The sequence below is a fragment of the Dryobates pubescens genome, chromosome 27 (assembly GCF_014839835.1).
Source record: "Dryobates pubescens isolate bDryPub1 chromosome 27, bDryPub1.pri, whole genome shotgun sequence".
NCBI classification, from domain to species: Eukaryota; Metazoa; Chordata; class Aves; order Piciformes; family Picidae; genus Dryobates; species Dryobates pubescens.
Genome location: NC_071638.1, coordinates 10680456 through 10701730, shown reverse-complemented (window position 1 = coordinate 10701730; position 21275 = coordinate 10680456). Strand labels below are relative to the sequence as shown.

At 45.6% G+C, this 21275-nt stretch overlaps 1 protein-coding gene across 7 annotated transcripts in view; it reads right to left on the bottom strand.

The window, feature by feature from the left end:
- Nucleotides 1–21275, bottom strand: part of NAV3 (neuron navigator 3) — a 451810-nt gene that overhangs the window by 46740 nt on the left and 383795 nt on the right. For 5 of the 7 annotated variants that reach the window (XM_054173934.1, XM_054173935.1, XM_054173930.1 and 2 more), the window contains 4 exons: nt 16842–16980; nt 12974–13250; nt 10877–11582; nt 8835–9323 (listed from right to left, as the gene is read on the bottom strand). In XM_054173934.1, the coding sequence (XP_054029909.1) occupies nt 8835–9323; nt 10877–11582; nt 12974–13250; nt 16842–16980 (1611 nt within the window). The remainder of the gene's footprint in view (nt 1–8834; nt 9324–10876; nt 11583–12973; nt 13251–16841; nt 16981–21275) is intronic. The other 2 variants (XM_054173933.1, XM_054173936.1) reach the window with 2 other exon arrangements.

Below are 21275 nucleotides of genomic sequence, written 5' to 3'. Positions count from 1 at the left end.
GATGAGGCTTCCACAACCTCCCTGGGCAACCTGTGCCAGTGTCTCACTGTAGCAGAAGGCTGGGAAGATTTGCCTTTGCTTGAATTAGAGAAGGCTATGTTTAGTCTTTGACTTGGAAAATAATGTAAACATCTTGTGACTGAGGAGAAGAAATTGGTCAGAATTTGGTTGGATGGGTTAAAACATTGTTTTGTTACTTTCGCCTATTGTATGCCTTAATTACATGCATGCCAGTAGAAAATAACCGATTAAGATATGACACATGTGCCTTCTGATAGAGTATCAGAAGACACAGAGTATCTTGCTGTATAATGTAATAAATGTCTTTGCTTACATCTTGTCCTGGAAGCTCTGCTCAGGGTGGTCGAACACCTATACAACAACAAACGGTGATCTCCGACAACAACACTATATGACACCTCACCACCCTCATGGGGAAGAATTTCTTCCTAACATCCAATCTGAATCTACCCATTTCTAGTTTTGTTCCATTCCCTCCACTCCTGTCGCTCCCTGACACCCTCAAAAGTCTCTCCCCAGCTTTCTTGGAGCCCCCTTCAGATACTGGAAAGCCACAACAAGGTCTCCTGGGAGTCTTCTCTTCTCCAGACTGAACAGCCACAACTCTCTCAGTCTGTCTCCAGAGCAGAGCAGCTCCAGCCCTCTCATCATCCTCATGGCCCTTCTCTGGACACCTTCCAGCACCTCCAGATCCTTCCTGGAACAGAGGCTCCAGAACGGGACACAGTGCTTCAGGTGTGGTCTCAGCAGAGTGGAGCAGAGGGGGAGAATCACCTCCCTGTCCCTGCTGGCCACACTTCTCTTGCTGCAGCCCAGGCTTTGCTTGGCTCTCTAGGCTGCAAGTGCTCACTGCTGGCTCCCATTGAGCTTCTCATCCACCAGCACCCCAATTCCTTTTTTTCAGGGCTGCTCTCTCAAGCCAGTCCCTGCCCACCCTGTATTAGTGCCTGGGATTGCCCTGAGCCAGCTGCAGGACCTTGCACTTGGTCTTGTTGAACCTCATGAGGTTGTCACGGGCTCAGCTCTGCAACCTGTCCAGGTGCCTTGTCACCAGGAAGTTTTATAGGTGATTTTACTGCTTTAAGCAGGGCCTTGCTCTGCATGGGGGTAAAACAAACGCAAAGGGAAACTTAGCAGGATTTCAGCTACCATGGTCCATGTGGTCTCCTCTAGAAGAAGGAGGACTGCAATTTCAGCATTTTGCTCCCAACATAACGAACAGCACCAAGAATGGTTGCTGGAAATAGAAATTTGAATGTACAATCCACATGTTTTTAGTTCCTTACAGAGAAGAATGGGGCGTTGATGAACCAACAGGATCGTCATTAACACCACCGGTTTCTTCTGCAAGTACTTCAAACGTCCTAATGAACAACACTTTAACTTGAAATACTTTAACTTGAAGCACATTAGTAAAAATAAGGCAATCAGTCAGTGCTTCCTTAATGGAATCCTTAAGCCAAAAATTGTCAGTCAGGTGAACAGGCTAATAGTGACCACTAGATTTCCCCAGAAATCTTTTGAATTCCCACTCTCGACTGGAATAGGGTTGAGTGTTCCTCAACAAGAGCATGGGTTTACTGCAACTGCATAAAAGTCAAGGCAGCAAGCCCTCATCCTGTGGTTTTAAAATACTAAATCTTGCAGAGAGGCTCCAAGCTTTCAGATCATAGCATCATGGAATATTAGGGGTTGGAAGTGATATCTGGAGATCACTGAGTCCAACCCCCCCTCAGCAAAGCAGGATCACCTGGGGCAGTCCTCATACAAATGCACCCAGACAGGTCTTGAAAGTCTCTGGAGCAGGAGACTCCGTAACCAATCTGGGCAGCCTGTTTCAGTGCTCTGTCACCCTCACCAAGCAGAAGGTTTTCCTCATGGTGAGGTGGAACTTCCCGTCTTTCACTTTGTGCCTGTTGCCCCTCATCCTATGATGAAGGGCATCAGTGAAAAAAGACTGGTCCCTTCTTGGCTCTTACCCTTCAGATAATTGCACGAAACCAAGAATAAAGGTTCCATGTAACTGTTAATTCAGACTGATAATTGCCCTTATCTTTTTAGTATCTGAAAGCATTCCCTCGCCTTAAAGCTTCCACAGAAAGGGGTCATTAAATAGAACCTCAATGCTCAAAAGATCTCTAAAGATGATAGGAAAAAGCATCAGTTCTTTCCTGAAAGAAGTGATGCATACATGGAAATCTGTCTCTGGCTCAAAATCAGTACCAATATAAAGTGAGAATGACAATACTCCATCATTCTCAATATTTGCCTCTCTCAGGTCAATTGCCAAATGTTGCAGCCACTGTGCTGAGGGCAGCTGCTGGCCACGTGCAGGTGCAGGATTCCTTAGCTGACCAATTCCTTAGCAGGCTGCCTAGAGCAAAACAATCACATTCCATGGGTGCCAAGAACAACATCCTCACGTTGGCACCCTGGGATTGGAACATGCTGCAGAGGCCACCTCCTGGGCACGCTGGCACCTCTCATTGGGAAAAGATTGTAGCTTACAGATGTGGTTGGGTTTCACTGATTAAGGGATTGATAGCAGAGTATAGAAACAGCCACTCTGAGCAATGGTTACTGGGATTAGGGTCCTAGGATAGGAACAGCTTGGGGGGGTTGAGCTGCTAGGGGCTTCTGCTTCTGTTAGTGAGCTACTTCTGGCCAGGGCTTGGGTGCAGGGATGATGCTAGGGATCTGCTCAGGACTTCTGTTAGCTGCTTCATCTGTTCAGGGCTTCCAGGACTCTTGCAGTTAAGGACACTGAGACTCTGTAATGTTGGGGATTCCACAACACTATAGTAAAAGGCTTGTAGGGACTTTTGAGATTCTCTGCTCCCTGCATTTCTGGAATCTTGTTGCTATACAGCAGTGGGGTTTGTGCCATCATTCATCACATAATGGCCCCCAAATCAGGGGAAGAACTACAGCCAAAAGCAGTCTTGTAGGAAGACACAGGTAGATGTAGGCTCAAGTTATAAGGCCCACAGTATCTCTCTTCCTTTTTGTTGATTTTGCACTGCTGAAACCATCTGCAAGTTCTCTGGGGAAAATTACAGGCAGCCTTACTGTTCCCAGTTTTCTAGCTGCTCTTGGCATTGAGAATGACTTGGGAAAGAGCCAAAATGTCATGTCCTTGGGCTATTCCTAACTGTTACAGAGCTGTTAGGGAATAAAACAAACTACTGAAAATTGAGAAACACCTAGGGAGGTCTAGGACAGGCTGGGCCAAGCTGATATGAGTCTTATAAATGAATTTATATAAATGGCTGAGCACACAAGAAAAATCTGATACATGAGGCACTGTTTCACACCTTAAAACCACAACCATCAATTATGATGATCATTTAAAACCGTTGAAAGCCTTGAAGAAGTTAAGTGGCTTTCAATGCACTTTCACAGCCCTCAAAAATGAAATGTTCTTTGAAAGTAAACCAGAGAAAGGTAGTTGTGTAATCAGAAGCCACTTCAACTCTGCTAACCTTAAAATGAAGCCACTACTTCTGATGAGACCACTGTTAATTCCTCTATTTCTGCATTTTTGGTGCACCCCTTGCTGCGCCACTTGGACCAAGACCTTAATCTGCAATGCCCAATACCTACAAAGGGGTTACAAGACACATTGGTGATGCATCCACCTGTAAAATGTTATCAATTAAAGCAGTGATATCTCACCAATTAACCCCAGACAGTTTTATTTTAGAGCACAAACACCTGTATGATTTATTTTAATCCCTCCAAACTGTTGTAGAGTAAAAAGCAAGTGCCCTGCCATGCAGGGAGTTAACACTGCTACAACAACAGAAGGAGAACGACAACAGGAGACTTCTTTAGCTAGTGCAAAGCTTGCCAAAGATGTGAGGGAGATGCACATTTTACTGAAAGATTGGATATTTGCTAGCATTTACTGCATCTGTTTGCTGGCTATTACAATGCCCAACAATCTCTTTGAATGCCATAAAATTTGGCTGGGGTAAACTTCGACAATGAGTTTGCATGAGGTCAGTGTTTGTGCTATACCATTGCTGGGTGCTTAGCCCAAAGACTAGGTGTGGGCAACATCTCATCATCCCTGGAGGGATGTGTGGGCAAATATAGCAGAGACATTGAAGATTTGCTGCAGGTGATCACCTTTTGTTTTCCTGGAGGCGGTCAAGGGCTACACCCCTTAGCAGGAAACACAAATGTACCCTGAGATTTTGGTCTCATTTTCTGGGTTCTTTCTAGCTGCATCAAATATTTTCTAAAACTCAGTGTCCCAAAGTCTTCAAGTTGCAGCCCTAACAAGAAAAAGTAGAATATGGCAACCGCTTTCTAAGACTTGGGATACTTTAACTTTCAGACTAATGGCACCACCCCTGAGACACTGTCTCCTTTGTGCAATATAGCCTCTGCATTTTCCACTTTGCATCTGCCTTGCTGTGTCCCATCAGGATAATAAACCTCTGATAGCCAGTTCTTGATAGCTCTTTACCACCTGGTCAAGCACCTTACCTCATTTCCCTCATTTGCTTCTGAGGCTCTCACTGCTTAATTGAAATGGCACCCAAAATATCACCTAAAGCTTTACTAAATTCAGGATTTTATACTGTAACTACTAATTCCTTTCCTCTACTCACGCAGCCTGTTTCCCTGCAGATGAATTAAATCAGTTTTACTTAGAAGGCTGTTAATGACTAATCCTGTGCTGTCGGTCACTTAACCCATTTGTTTAACATCCTCTGTATCTTTCCAGGAGCCAAGGCAAGGCAAGGTAGCCTTGCTCATAATGCCCTCATTCTCCATCCTAGACTTCCTCCTCATTCCTCCTTCCTCAGCACAGAGTTTATGAAAATTCTTCTCTAGCCCTAAGGACTTCAGGGTGATTTTAGTTTCTGTCTGAAAAACAAAAGTTCATCAGGACCTGTAATATGCTAGTGTAACCTTTAACCTTTTCATTGCCTCTTAGAATCCTTGCCATTAGTGATGTTTATCTATCAAGCTGCAGTGCAACAAAACAAAGCCATATTTATTTGTATTGTCTGTTATTAGCTCTCTCTTATCTTTTAGTTTTCCCCAGGCTTTCTCTGCACAGACTTTGTGCCACTTGCCAGTTGTAATCCCATTTAGTGCTTCAATCTGAATTTCTTACCCCCCCTCCCCCATTATATATCTCAGCAGACAGACTGCTCTTTGACTCTTTCTCAAGCTCTAGAGTGAGAGAGGAGAAAGAATAAGCCTCATTGCAGATAATTTCTTATGTCATGCCAGGCTACAACTTGTATTTCCAGAGGCAACTCAAATATAACCTGAGTTTACAAGAGAAACAAAAGACATAATCTGTTGCCAAACGTCTGTCTCTAACATTGCAAGACAATGCTTTTCCTGTGAAAAAAACACTTTGCTACATGTAGGTTTTACTATATAAAAGAGTTTAGAACTAATACAGCACTTGGAAGAGACCTTTCAGAAACACCTAACTGCAGAAACCCTAGTGGGGCTATAATTCAAGGAATTACACCATTTTCTCTGGGTACATATATTCATTTTGAGGCCAGCTAGACATGATAAATGGCCCCCTCTGGACTCAATCACACTATTCCCACATGGACAAACCTGAAACTTAAAAATATTACCAAAGGCAAAGTATTTGGAAACACTGGAATTAAGTCACTGAACAAATACATGAAGTAGTAGTAGTGGGGGTTGCGTGGGAGCTTATGCCAAACCATTACTATTTTAAAGATGATGTTTAACATCCTCTGTATAAATATGAGCTTTGGCATAAATTCCTTCTCTTCCACATAATGCTCATATTCACCATAGAATATGAGTCAGTGAATTGTCAGGATTGGAAGGGACCTCCAGGATCATTCAGTTCCAACCCCCCTGCCATGGGCAGGGACACCTCACACTACATCAGGTTGCTGACAGCCATATCCAGCCTGCACTAAGAATGCCTGAAGGTCTTTATGAGGCTAAATATTACTAACTAACTTCCTAAGAAATCTCATCCCATTCAGCTGATGGCACGCCATGCAAAGTGACTCTTTAACAATTCAAGGCACATGTAAATTGCAGATGACTCATGTATCAGTTAGCTGCTGATGCAGAGGTTATATTGGCACATACTCATGGTGCTGCACTTGCATTAGCTGTTGTGATGATACTAGCAAGAGGTGTGATTGTAGCTGATATAATAACACGTAGGAATGTGACATCAGAGAGTAAAATATGCAGAGTTTCCACCTTGTGGCAGTTTGGGGCTGATGCCTAAAACATTCCATGGAAAATAGTAGAAAAGCAAATAAATTGCCATTGGATGTAAAAGGAAAAATGGTAAGGTCTAAATAATTCCATTGGGCTGATAACTGGCATAAAGTTAGTTGCATAAATTATTCTGTCTCTTTTTTGTCTCTAGGTGCAGCTGCTACTAGCTGGTGGCTTCTGCTTGTTTGCTCACCCTGGCTGCATTCCTTGCTGTGGCTAAGTACTAACAAGCTACACTATCTGCTTTCCTCCTTCTTCTCCTCTTTTCCTTGTACAAGGGGGTGCAGAGAGGGGAGGAGTTGTTGGCAGGCTCCTGGCCTTGTCCAGAGGAGGGTCTGTGTTGATTATAAATTGTAAGGAGATATGCATTTTTACACATTCACTGCATTTCATATTTCTGGATTTTAGTTTGCTTGTAAATAGAGCTTAATTTGCTTCCAAAACCTTCTGAGCTAGCCTGGTGATTTATTTGGGGGATTCTGGTTGGGGGGGTGATTACCTAACTCACCACACATCTATATTTGGCAAAGAGTTGTTTAGGAGTTTTGGGGGGGTGGGGTGTTTCTGGTGGGGTTTTATTTTGGGTTGTTTCAAGGTTTTCTTCTTCTTTTTTTTCTTTCTTTCTTTTAAAATGCTGATTCACCAAAAGTGAAATCTTTCCATGGAAAGCACTGGTATTGATCAGTTAGAGGGTAGAAGGGCTCTGCAGAGGGGCCTCAACCGAATGGACAGATGGGCAGAGTCCAACAGGATGGCATTCAACAAATCCAAGTGCTGGGTGCTGCACTTTGGCCACAATAACCCCATGCAGAGCTACAGGCTGGGGTCAGAGTGGCTGGAGAGCTGCCAAACAGAGAGGGACCTGGGGTTGCTGATTGACAGCTGCCTAAACATGAGCCAGCAATGTGCCCAGGTGGCCAAGAAGGCCAATGGCATCCTGGCTTGCATTAGGAAGAGTGTGGCCAGCAGAAGCAGGGAGGTCATTGTGCCCCTGTACTCTGCATTGGTTGGCCGCACCTTGAGTACTGTGTCCAGTTCTGGGCCCCTCAGTTTAAGAAGGACATTGAGACACTTGAACGTGTCCAGAGAAGGGCAATGAGGCTGGGGAGAGGCCTTGAGCACAAGCCCTATGAGGAGAGGCTGAGGGAGCTGGGATTATTTAGCCTGGAGAAGAGGAGGCTCAGGGGAGACCTCATTGCTGTCTACAACTACCTGAAAGGTGGCTGTAGCCAGGAAGGGGTTGGTTTCTTCTCTCTGGCAACCAGCACCAGAACAAGAGGGCACAGTCTCAAGCTGCACCAGGGGAAGTTTAGGCTGGAGGTGAGGAGAAAGTTCTTCACTGAGAGAGTCATTCGTCATTGGAATGTGCTGCCCAGGGAGGTGGTGGAGTCACCATCCTTGGAGGTGTTCAAGAGGGGATTGGATGTGGCACTTGGTGCCATGGTCTAGTCATGAGGCCTGTGGTGACAGGTTGGACTCCGATGATCTTTGAGGACTCTTCCAACCTTGGTGATACTGTGATACTGTGAAAAGACTTTTTTTTTCCCCTTAAGATCATTGTGTTTCTAAACAACTAGGTTTAACTTTAAAACATTTAATGTATTTCTGATGGGCTCAGTACAACAGTCTTCTCTTTTTTTTGGGGGGGTGGGGTTGGGGAGAATCAAAGGAAATTAAGGTATTTAATATTGACTTTTCAGCACTCCAGGAGTTTCACTGTCAAATACCGACCATTTTCACCAGAAATGAAAATTACTTACTGCTGAGTACAGATCTTTTTTTGTCTCTTGTAAACATCAAATAAATATTTCACACACACACACACACACACACAAAACAAAAATGTATCTTGGTATAACTCTGCCAGGGTGACTGCACCTCTTTATAATTTAAACAATCTGCATATCAAAAAGGCCTTTGTCTGTTCCAGACCAGAGAGGTGCCCATCTCCTAAAATGTTTCCCTGCCAGTGAAACTGCATTTTAATAAATGCAGTTTATCTGTGTAGTGATTGCCATGTAAGAAGCAGCTTCTTAGGATTGAGTATTTCAAGGCAGGACTGGCCATCTGAAGGCTGGGGCCCACCAGGTCTGCCTGTGCTTTGAGCTATTGAAAAGAAAACTGGCTGAGTCCCACTGCTAGAGAAGGTTTGGACACAAGAAGGCAGCAACAGAGCTTTGGGGCTGCCAACTGGTGGGACACCGAGTAGATCCTGGATGCAGGAATCAGCATCTGGCTGTTTAGATTTGCATTCAATTAGTCAATTTTCCCCTTTCCTCTGGTTGTTCTCCAGAGCAAGGGACCGCCAAAACAATCTTCTCAAGATAGAAGAAGTGCTTGCAAAATCTTAAAAGGCAGTTGAGTCCACATCCAATGCCTTTCAGCTTTCTTTTCTTCCCTCCTTCCTTCCTTCCTGCCTTCCTTTTTTTTTTTTAACATAAAGGACTAAACTGCTGGTTAAACAGTGTCCCTTTAGGAAAACAGGTGGAGTGTTTATTTTTTGGGGCTCCTGTCCTTTTGCCTCTCACTGGTTTCATGGTCACTGTATCTATAGGCAAGCTCACCTTTCCGAAAGAGTAGATCTGACGCTTCCAGTCCTCATGAGCAGGCTCTGAACCTCCTGAGTGCTTGTTGTCAGTCCAGAGAGAGAGCCATGATGGCTAAGAGGAAGGTCAATAGACTCGGAACTGGTGTGAAGGCTAGTCATGGACTGGTAACTTGGTGTGTCCTTACTGCCCGCTGAAGAGCTGCTCAGGTTTGCAGCCCACACAAGACCACCTGATGTGAAAGAGTGCACTGAGGCAGGACTGGAAGCCAAGGAGTGACTTAAGCTTACAACATCTGCATTTAAGTCCGAAGGTTTATTGAAGAGGGGGCTGCTGCTACCACTTTGCCCACCTGCACTGCCCATGCTGCCTGTGCCCGAGGATGGCGATTCCAGGCTGCCTTGCCGTGCCAATGTGGTACTAGGGCTGGGCATTGCCGATGTGGGTTTCACACCTTCAGTACTGGGTGCAGAGGCAGCTTTACCACTTGCCTTGGCACCAAACAACCTAAATGTAAAACAAATAGCTTTAGAGAAACTGAGAGCCACATTAAACATTCATGGCTTAACATCCTAAGAGCCAAACCACACATTTTTAATTACTGATACTAGAATCATGCCGACCTAGTTGACCAATCGCATCGCGAAATTCAATCCACGTAACCACATCGAGCAGGCTTTGTTTCATTAGCAACAGACCTCATTCACTCCTGTTCAGATGTGCCCTTCACACACACAGACCCTCCCAGGGAGAGGTAAAATAATCCCATTTTTTGTCTTATTAGTGCATAAATTGGTTATGCTTTCACCCAGATTCAGTAATTTAAGCATTCCCACAACTTAAGCCATTAGCTTTTAAAGCCCTTGCTTCTCAAATCAGCTACAATGACTGCAGCAAACCCTTGCAAAATCCTCCACAGTTTAATTGACATCTAAGTATTTGTGTAAAATTTCCCCTCTCATTCTTTGGCACAGTGGTCGCTGGTCATGCAGTAACCACTCAGACAGAATAAACTGCACCAGGGTTAAATGGGCTCAGTTTGTCTCCAAGGGCAGTTATGACAGAGGTGTGTTTCACATCACTGCTTCTAGCAATTCCAGAGAAGAAAATTCTATAGTGATAATGGAAACAGGCAAACAAACAAATAAATAAATGCCAAATCAGCTCAAGTTGTTGAAATAAAATATGTGATGGCTTCATGTCTTACTGGAAAATACTGGTAAGATGCAGTTAAGGTGCAGATCATGAATTAATAAGAAGTAAATGCAAAACTCAGTGTGATGGTTAATAACATAAGAATCCATTTTACACATTACCAAGCCAACAAAAAATCAACTGCAGCACCCTAGCAGCCTGGAGATGCTGGTTTGGTATCTATGCACAAGAGGGCACTATTGGCTTTTTCTTCAACAGCGTCCACTCCATCCCAATTTAGTCTTCATCCAGATTTATGCTCCCAGAAACATTACAGCAGAGCATTTCCAATTGCAGTTCAGCTTTACTAATGTTTGCAGTGAAAGATGCAACAAAGCTGCTAAGATAACGAAATGTTTGTAGCTGGAGCTGCCAACAAGGTGAAAGCAGATTCTTTATTATAATCTATAGAGCTCTTCAGTTCTCTGGCCAGGCTATGGAATTTCCTGCACCAGTAACAGACTGCACCTCAAATGCACCTGGAGTTTATCAGAGTATTGAGAAGGAACTTCACATGTTCCTGAACTTAGAATCATAGAACACATTGAGTTGGAAGGGACCCACAAGTATCATTGAGTCCAACTTCCAACATTCAGTCTCTTAGGGGAATGTACCTAAAATGCTCACAACTCAAGGAGCAGCCATTGCAAGTCTGGAAAGGTCTTTAGATCTTAAGAGAAATAACTGCATTGTGTGGGGGAAAAAAACCCAAACCAACACCTTTTATAAAAATTGTTTTTTTCTACTTGGTTCTCTCTTAGTGGCAAAATATACCCTGGGGAAAGGCTTTTTGCTCAGTACCTCAACATATTGAAAAGCTCTGCTTTATATCCTGTAACCTGATAGGATCACGGGAAAGCACTGACCTGCGGAAGGTGGGGGAGGCGATCTCTGGGTATTTGGAGCCTGGCTGCCTGAGTCCCGGCGTGCCAGAGGCGCTGGCTGACGTTGGGCTGGATTTGGGAGAACCGGAGAGCGAGACGCTCTCTGAATCCGACACGGCCACTTTCTCCTTTTCCTTGTCGGTCTGGTTGACGGTGACAGGGCTGGACCGCCCCGACCCGATCTTGCTTGGCTCTCGCAGTTTGCTGGCAGCAGCACCTGCGGACTTACTGCTGACATTGGAGTCGATGCTGCTGGTGCTGGAGCGGTGGCCGCCCCTGCCGGGGATGCCGCTGCCGCTGGATTTTGATGGGCGAGGCAAACTTCGGTACTGCAGAGTGGTCTTGGAGCTGACGTGCAGAACGCCGTCGTCCTGGTTCTGGGAACCATCTAAGCTTGTTTTCCGCCCTGCGCTGGACTTCCCGCCGATGGCGGAAGACTTGGGCATTTTTCCCAGGGTGGCTGACCCGCTTGTGATAGTTGCACCGCTTGTGGTGATTATGGTAGAAGACCCCATCCCAGACTTCTTGAATCCAAAGGACCCGGTCGCAGTGGATCTCCCAATGCCCGAGGGTGGCTTTTTCCCTTCGTCGCCGCTGCTTTTCCCTGCATCTGACGGAGAGCGCTGGATGGAGGGTCCTTTCAGGGGAGTTTTCACCTTTTCTGAAGCTTTGGCATCATCTGTTTTTCCTGAATAAAAGTACATGTGAAAAGGTCAAAACTGAAATAAGAAATACACACACACAAAGTTACTCTAAGGAAAACAAAACCAGTTTGGTCTTTAGTCGCCCATCAGCAGTCAGGAGCAGGTATGATACATTACTGCTAAAGATAAGTATCAGAAAAAATAAGCTAATAAGCTTGAAATTCTCTTGAGAACTTCCAGTTTCTTACATAGCTGGAGAACATTGATGTATAAAACTAACACAGAATGTTAGAGATTGGAAGGGACTTCCAGAGATCGAGTCCTACCCCTCTGCCAGAGCAGGACCATATGATCTAGTGCAGGTCACACAGGAGCACATCCAGATGGGACTTGGATGTCTCCAGAGATGGAGATTCCACAACCTCTCTGGGGAGCCTGCTCCAGGGCTCTGTGACCCTTACAGTAAAGAAGTTCCCCCTTGTGCTGAGGTGGAACCTCCTGTGCTGTAGTTTGTCTTTTTACTCAACTTCTAATCTTTGGCCATTTCTATGCATGTGCTCAATTACCAAAGGTAGAAGTCTTCTAGAGAACAAGGAGAAAAAAAAGCACAGATGAATCACAAAATACTTCTAAGAATTCCTTGAGAGAAGTTGATGTATTCAAATGCCAGGAAACCCAAATGTTGTATAGCCTGTGTACCCAAATGTGTAGCCTGTTGTGGCTACATCCATGCATGATTAATAAATTATGAGTATGCAATACAGCAAACTAACAGTCACAGAGGTGAACAAGTTAGGATATCATTCCAACATTGGCTTGCAGCTGTTTATTATAGAATCACAGAATTGTCAGGGTTGGAAGGGACCTCAAGGATCAGCCAGTTCCAACCCCTCTGCCATGGCCAGGGACACCTCACATGACAGCAGGTTGCTCACAGCCACATCCAGCCTGGCCTTCAAAACCTCCAGGCATGAGGCTTCTACCACCTCCCTGAACAACCTGTGCCAGTCTCTCACCACCCTCATGGGGAAGAACTTCTTCCTGACATCCAATCTCAATCTACCCATTTCTAGTTTTGCTCCATTCCCCCCACTCCTATTACTCCCTGACACCCTCAGAAGTCCCTCCCCAGTTTTCTTGGAGCCCCCTTCAGGTAGTGGAAGGCCACAAGGAGGTCTCCTTGGAGCCTTCTCTTCTCCAGACTGAACAGCCCCAACACCCTCAGTCTGTCCTAACAGCAGAGCAGCTCCAGCCCTCTGCTCATCCTCATGGCCCTTCTCTGGACACATTATAAGAAGAGCTACAAATATGCTTACAGTTCCTCATCCATTAATTCTTTTTTGCTCACTGAAGATTCTTTACTGCTCATAGATGATTTATAGGTATAAAACCTTAATTTTCAAGGCTGTAATCTGAAACTATGGAAGTTTCCTACCTGGGGTCTTGAGAGCACTTGTTCCTACTTTGTGCCTGGACTGAGTTGTTCCTACTTGTGCAGTCATGCCTCTCCTCCAGGATCCGGTCTGGGAAACAGGGAGAGATGCTTTCTGCCCTCCCTTCTCTGAATCTTCAGACAGCCCCGAGGGAAGGCCTTTCCACTTGCCACTGCTCTCAATGCTGCTGTCAAAATCTTCCTCTGGTTTCTTCAATTCTTCTGTGCTGCCCCAAGTTTCATTGTCCGTAACTGAGCGCTTCTCTGAGTCTGTCTTCAGCTACAAGAGAGTTGCATGAGAAATGGTCAGTCTCAGCATTTGCAGTGTTTGCTGAGTTCTTAAATCACAGGAGGGAGGAAAATCACAGAATCACACAACATTAGAGGTTGGAAGGGACCTCCAGAGTTCATCCAGTCCAACCCCTGCTGCCACAGCAGGAGCACCCAGGGTAGTCTGCACAGGAATGCATCAAGGTGGGTTTGGAAAGTCTCCAGAGCAGGAGACTCCACAACCTCTCTGGGCAGCCTGCTCCAGGTCTCTGTCACCCTCACTGCAAAGAAGTATCTCCTCATCTTGAGCTGAAACCTTCTCTGTTCAAGTATGTCTCCATTGTTCCTTGTCTTATTGCTGTGCACCACCCAAAAAAGCTTGCCCCCCCTGCACTTGACACCCATCCCTCAGCTATTGATAGACATTGATCAGATCCCCTCTCAGCCTTCTCTTCTCCAGACTAAACAGCCCCAGGGCTCTCAGTCTCTCTTCACAGGGGAGATGCTCAAGTTTCTTAATCATCTTTGTGGCTCTCCCTTGGACTCTCTCCAGCAGGTCTCTGTCTCTCTTGAACTGGGGAGCCCAAAATTGGATGCAAAATTCCAGGTGTGGTCTGAGCAGGGCAGAGTAGAGGGGAAGAAGAACTTCCCTAGCTCTGCTGGCCACACTTTTCTTGCTGCACCCCAGGATCCCATTGGCTCTCTTGGTCACAAGGGCACATTGCTGTCCCATGAACAAAGGTCTATTCCAAGCCTTTCCAAGGTAAAGCAGCTCTTGCAAGAAAGCAGCATTTGAACATGTGCTGCATCTCAGTCCATCACTGAGCAACCTGCAAACTGTCTGGTTGAGCAGCTAGAACAATAGATCACTCCAATGAAAAACCAACAAAGAATTAAATAGCCTGAGATTTCACAGTCATGATGATGGGACAGTGGAACAAATGAGCCAGGACTAGCTGGCCCTTGCTTTTTGTGGGAGACCCTGAAGAGCTGGCCAATGGTGCCAAGTCCAGCTGGAGAGATGTAACCAGTGGAGCACCCCAGGGATCAGTCCTGGGTCTGGTCCTGTCCAACATCTTCATCAATGACATTGATAAGGGGACAGACAGACAGTATTTGCTCAGCAGGTTTGCTGATGATACCAAACTGGGAGGCTTGTCTGAGACACCTCAAGGCAGTGAGGCCATTCAGCAAGACTTGGACAGACTGAGAGCTGGGAAGAGAGGAACCTAATGAGGTTCAACAAGGACAAGAGCAGAGTCCTGCACCTGGGAAAGAAGAATAAACTGCAGCAGTACAGACTGGGAGGTGATCTGCTGGAGAGCTGCCCTGTGGAGAAGGACCTGGGAGTGCTGGTGGACTTCATTTGCTTCCAACTGAGCTGGTCTGGCAATTTAATATTGGGGGGAATTTCCAACCCACCACAGAAACAGCAAAGGCTGAAGGATGCTGGCATCTGTGCAAGTATCTTTTTATGAGTTCAGCATTGGTCTGAAGTCTGTCTTGATGCAGATGGAATTAATTTCTAGAGTAAATTTATCTACTTATTATCTAGTGGAAATGACAAATTTTTCTCCTGTTGGCAAAGGCTGACACAATGTACATCTACAAAACAGATCTCTGTGGCTGCCTGCAGGAGTCTCAATGGAACTGGGAGTGTCAGTCTTATGTCCTGACTATTTGACATCAAATCACTGGAGGCAACGACTCTTCCTGCTGAGTGTTCAGTCTTGAGTTTCCTTGCTTGTAAAGAGGAGATGGCAAAGCAGAGAAGAGCTTTCTATTGGGACTAACTCTTCTGTTTTAATTCTGCATTTGGGGAAACTGAGTCCTGAAAGCATTTGTATTGTCTTGTTCATCACTTGGAGTTTTGAGGGTAGCTGGGAAGAAAGGCTGCAATACTTGCACAAGGGATTTATATATACAAGGGATATATATATATACAGCCTGTGAAAGTACACTGCTCAGAACTCTATTTTGACACTATGCATTGTCAGCTTATGGGCCCTGAGATACCCAGACCTAAACAGGGAGAAGAGAAGCTTTGCCACCTGCAGGCTTCTTCCTTCAGCCTCTTTGTCCCAGTGGAGAGAACAAGGGAAGGGCACAGTCTAAGCATTTCTGGGCTGATTTTTGTCAGCTCATAGAAGATGAAAACTTTCTTATTTAAAGTTGTGCTCTCTGTTGAAAGAGACACTCCTAATGGGATGAAGTGAGTAGAAATCCACCTGTCCTGCAGGCTCAACCCCCAAAATATGCCCTAGCCCAGCACCTGTGAATGTGCTAACCTGGCCGGTTCCTGGGGTTCAGATGGGCAAGGCAAATGTGCAGCACATGTGATTAACCTTGTAAGCATCCCTGAATGTGCAAACCTGGACACTTCCTGGGGTCCAGATAAACATGTACCACCTGTGATTAACTTTGTGACACAGCTGTGAACTGTGTGTGCCCCTGGCCATGTTCGGATATGCTCCATCCTGTGGGTCCAGTTATCAGGGTTACCAAAGGGCATTAATTGTCTTGGGACAGTGTTTAAACCAGAGGAGAAGGTGGCAATTGTCCTTGTGCTCACCCAGAAAGCATCAAGAGCCAAATGCTGCCTGAGTAGCAGCTGAAGAACCTCTTCTAGCAGACCAACAACTTCACCCAGGCCTTGCACCTGGACCAAGGCAGAAAGGGGAAAAGCTCCAAGAGAACTGAATCTCAGAAGAGGCTATAGCCCAGCAAGGGAGCACACAAGAGAGAGGCCCTCAGCCCTCTCTGAGCCAAGGACTGCTCGAATCATAGCCACAGCATCTGGAAGATACCAGACAGAGGAGCAAACCATGAGTCCCTGGCTATCTGCCACAGGATCCCACTTGTGGGAAAACCACAGATCACAGCACCTGCATTTCCTATTTGAATTGCTGCATTGGAAATGTCAGATCTGTGCTTGAATCGTTTCACTGTCTGGATGTGTGGAATGCAATACCCACAAGCAAATAGCAGAACCTGTAAATATACTTTGTAAGTAAGTTACAGCAGTGTTTGAAGATAACACCTCCCAAGATATTAAGTATTAAAATACATAAAAATATACATTTTATTACACCACATCTCACAAGTACAGTCATATTGTATGGTAAGGTGCAGCAGGGGCTGGGACCAGTGAGGACTCTCCATAGGCAGGCAGAGCAGGGTCTTGCCAGCCAGCACCTTCAGCAGTGGGATGCCTCAGGAGCAGGGCATCTGAAGCATCAGCCCATGAGTCAGAGTTGAGTCAGTGGGGTCCATGGGCTTCTTCCCCATGAGGGTGATGTGAGACTGGCACAGGTTACCCAGGGAGGTGGTGGAAGCCTCATGCCTGGAGGTTTTTGCAGCCAGGCTGAATGTGGCTGTGAGCAACCTGCTGTAGTGTGAGGTGACCCTGTCTGTGGCAGGGAGGTTGGAACTGGATGCTCCTTGAGATCCCTTCCAACCCAAACAGTTCTATGATTCTTCCAGGAGTTAATGAAATATGAATATTTTATTAGCTTCAGAGGCATTGATACCAGCCCTTTTTCTTTGTTATCCTGCACACCTGGGGGGATGTTACAAGAAAGTGCAAGGAAAATCTACTCACCTGGGCATGAGTGTTCTTCCTTGAAGAGGCAGTTATGTTGGAATAAGAGCTGACAGATGAGGTGGTATTCAAATCATCTGTGCTGAGGTTGTCGAGAGTGTCACTGAGGCCACTGCTAACGGAGCTGCTGTCATCCCAGCTGCAGAGAAAGAAGCACATGTACTTTACAGGTGGCATTTCAATAGGCAGAAAGCAGCTCAAAATCCTTAGATGTGATGACTTATTCTTCATGAGGTTTACCAGAAAAATTCCAGTAATATTTCCTAGTGTACAATGAATATTGGTTTTCAGACTTTTTAATGGTTCACTTACTGTCGAGTGGCTTCTTGTTTGATTAATGAAAGACTCAGGTGCCAGGCATCTGGCCCAAGCAAGAAGTAGTGTAAGTCATTAAAATAGGTTTTTTCATGCTTTATTGCAATCACATTCAGCACACTGGCAGGGAAATCCATTAAATCTATCTGGTGTTGCTAGCCAAAGCATTAGTAATAGCTTGGAGAAGACCTGATGGATTTCTGGACCACAGAAAAATAACTGGAGTATCTCTTCTGCAGCCTACTCAGCTGCCAGCAGGAAGTCACTATTTCCAAAAGCTTTATTTTCTTGTCTCTAGATTTTGTCTAGTGAGTGCACTGTCATCAAAACCGGATTCCCTGACAACACAGTCACCAGAGCTGACAAAAACCAAGTTATACATCTCTCAAGAAACACTGGCTGTCAGTTCTTCTGCTTTGGGAGATTGAGGCAGAGGATGCAAATGAGAGAAAGGCTACTTTTGTCTCCATGTCATTTACCTACTCTCACAAAGGGAAAGGAGGTTGATCTGTGTTTCTCAGACCTTTCTCTACAAAGTTGGTTCTCCATGGCATAGCTTTATGACTCTTAACTTATTGCTGTACACAGCAGTATGCTCCCAGTTGCACTACATCTTCACCTGCTAATCTTGTTTTGGATTATTCCCAGGCCACAGTTTGAAAGACACAATTAATTTTGTAACATGGTGGGTTGACATTCCCCCCCAACATTAACTTTGCCAGACCAGCTGGAAGCAAATGAAAGCTGTATTTACAAGCAAAGTTACACTCTGCGATGGAATGCAATGAGTATGTACAAAATATCCAGGAGTTACAATATTGACAGGGATTTACAATTGATAAGCAGCACAAGGACCCCCTGGTCAAAGACCAGGGGAAGCTACTGGCTTCTCTCTCCTTGCCTCCCCATTACCCCCTTGTACAAAAGGGAGAAGAGACAGAAGCAGGGAAGTTAATACCAGTCACAACAAAAGCAGTGCCACCAAGGTCAAGCAGAAGCAAGTTAGCATCTCTCCCAGAGCGAAGAAGCCAGAAGAGAAAGAAATTGGTTTGGGACAATTTAGCCCCTTACCTCTTCCAAGGGGATTGTTTAGAATGATCTTTATTTTCCTTTCAACACCCAACAGTGATTTATTTACATTTTACTACTTTCTGTTCAAGATCTCTGACAAAAAAAATTAAGGCATAGCCTGGAACTACCACACTCACCTTATCATCTGCACTTAATCTCCTATAGTTTTAGTTACATAAAAGATACCTCATTTGAAATGTGTCCTTTCTAACCACTACAAAGAAGCTGACTCCCCTAGGAGCTAACTCACCTTGCCTTAAAATGTCTCAGGTTTGAGAGATGAGCTCTCCACTGAAGATGTCTCTTCATGCATTTACCTCTCCTAGAGAGGAAAGGTTTGATAAAGCCTGTTCTAGACACATAACTTCTGGAGAGAGACAATTTGGTATCTCTCCTTTTTTAGGCATGCTCCTAAAGTTCAACACACAAGATGATATACTTAGCATCCTTGTTTTGCTGTAGCCTACATCATGAGATTCCTTTTACACATAACCTAAAATCAATCTCATAGTCAAGTTAGAACTCAGTACTATTGCTACCAGGCATTCAGAGCCAACAGAGAGAATTTTTGTGCATCCTTATTTCAGATGTGGGGGTTTGGGAGATTAAATTCACTTGTGTACCTCTTCATGGAAGGATTTAGAAAGTCATGGCAGCAGCGTGACACAAAAATACATGCTGATGCCCCAGGAAGTTCAGTGCACAAGTCTCATACCACAGCAAATGCAGAAAGCATTACCTTTGCCTTGTGAAAGGTAGAAGATCACACCAAGTAAGTTAGCTCAGGGACAAGATAAACATATTTCAGAGGCCAGAACAGTCCTCATTGTCAATGCAGACTAGGGGAGGAGGTGATAGAAAGTAGCCCTGAGGAAAAGGACTTGGGGGTGCTGGTGGATGAGAAGCTGGCCAGGAGCAGGCGGTGTGAGCTTGCAGCACAGAAGGCAAATCACAGCCTGGGCTGCATCCAAAGCAGCATTGCCAGCAGAGCCAGAGAGGTGATTCTGTCACTTTGCTCTGCTCTGCTGAGACCTCACCTGCAGTACTGTGTGCAGCTCTGGAGCCCTCAGCACAGGAAGGACATGGAGCGGATGGCGAAGGCCCAGAGGAGAGCCATGAAAATTATCAGGGGATTGGAGAAGCTCTGCTACAAGGACAGGCTGAGGGAGCTGGCACTGTTCAGCCTGGAGAAGAGAAGGCTCCAGGGACACCTAATAGCAGCCTGCCAGCACCTGAAGGGGGCTACAGGAAGGATGGAGAGAGACTGTTTGCAAAGGCCTGCAGGGACAGGAGCAGGGGCAATGGCTTCAAACTAGAGCAGAGCAGATTTAGATTGGATGTAGAACAAGTTCTTTCCTATGAGGGTGGTGGAAGACTGGCACAGGTTGCCCAGGGAGGTGGTTGAGGCTTCTTCCCTGGAGATCTTCCAGGTGAGGCTGGAGGAGGCCCTGGGCAGCCTGATCCAGTTGGGGATGTCCCTGCTGACTGCAGGGAAGTCAGACTGGATGAGCTTTGGAGGTCCCTTCTGGCCTGGACCATTCTGTGACTATAGTGATGCACTTTTCATTGATGAGCACAAGGACTACAGCTAAATATGCCTTCTGCTGTATTTCCAGATAATAGACACAATAATAATAGAATTTAATATAAAAGAAATTATAATATCATACCTTATAGGCTGCCCACAATCATCTAAGAACCACCTCTGAAGCACTACTCATCTATACTGTTGCTTTGTGGGGGGGTTTGCTGGGATTTTTGATTTCTACATTTTTCATTGAGTATTTTTAATTTTTCAAGGAGCTGATAAGGGCACTCACTCCTGCTGCACATGGAGCTTCCCCCCATGCCATGTGAGATTCCTGTGTTATGAATCCCACACTGGGTTCTACTCGGCTGACTAATTCCTACTCAGTATTTAAAGCCAATGGTCACATTTGTCTAGACAGGTAATAAATGGAGTGATCTAAAAGCATGCTGTGCTACTCTCCGATTTAGAATCATAGAACTGTCAGGGTTGGAAGGGACCTCAAGGAGCAGCCAGTTCCAGCCCCCCTGCCATGGCTAGGGACACCTCACACTACAGCAGGTTGCTCACAAACACATCCAGCCTGGCTGCAAAACCCTCCAGGCATGAGGCTTCCACCACCTCCCTGGGCAACCTGTGCCAGTCTCTCACCACCCTCAGGGGGAAAAACTTCTTCCTAACATCCAACCTGAATCTACCCATTTCTAGTTTTGCTCCATTCCCCCCAGTCCTATCACTCCCTGACACACCTCGAAAGTCCCTCCCCAGCTTTCCTGTAGCCCCCTTCAGGTATTGGAAGGCCACAATTAGGTCTCCTTGGAGCCTTCTCTTCTCCAGACTGAACAGCCCCAACTCCCTCAGTCTGTCTCCACAGCAGAGCAGCTCCAGCCCTCTCATCATCCTTGTGGCCCTTCTCTGGACACCTTCCAGCACCTCCAGACCCTTCCTGGAACAGAGGCTCCAGAAGTGGACACAGAGCTCCAGCTGTGGTCTCAGCAGAGTGGAGCAGAGGGAGAGAATCCCCTCCCTGGCCCTGCTGGCCACACTTCTCTTGTTGCAGCCCAGGCTCTGGTTGGGTCTCTGGGCTGCAAGTGCTCACTGCTGGCTCCTGTTGAGCTTCTCATCCCCCAGCACCCCCAGGTTCTTTTCTTCAGGGCCGCTCTCAAGCCAGTCCTTGCCCAGCCTCTATCATTGCCTGTGATTGCCCTGAGCCAGCTGCAGTTCAGATCTCTTAGCCTCACTTTCCTAAATTTTCTGGGATTCAGCAGGCTGATTTATAAGTGGGGAAAAGCTCTCCTGTGTGCTTAACCTGTCCAACTTTTCTAAACTTTCTAAATTGTTTGAAATTGTTAATAATCCCTTATTGTGATAGCATCTCCCTACTAAATATCTCAACCTGAAAATAAACATCTAAATGTTGGACATATTTCAGGGCAGATTTTTTCTGGGACAATAAAAATTATAGTTTAGTAACTCCTGCCTCATATGCATAGAATCATAGAATTGTCAGGGTTGGAAGG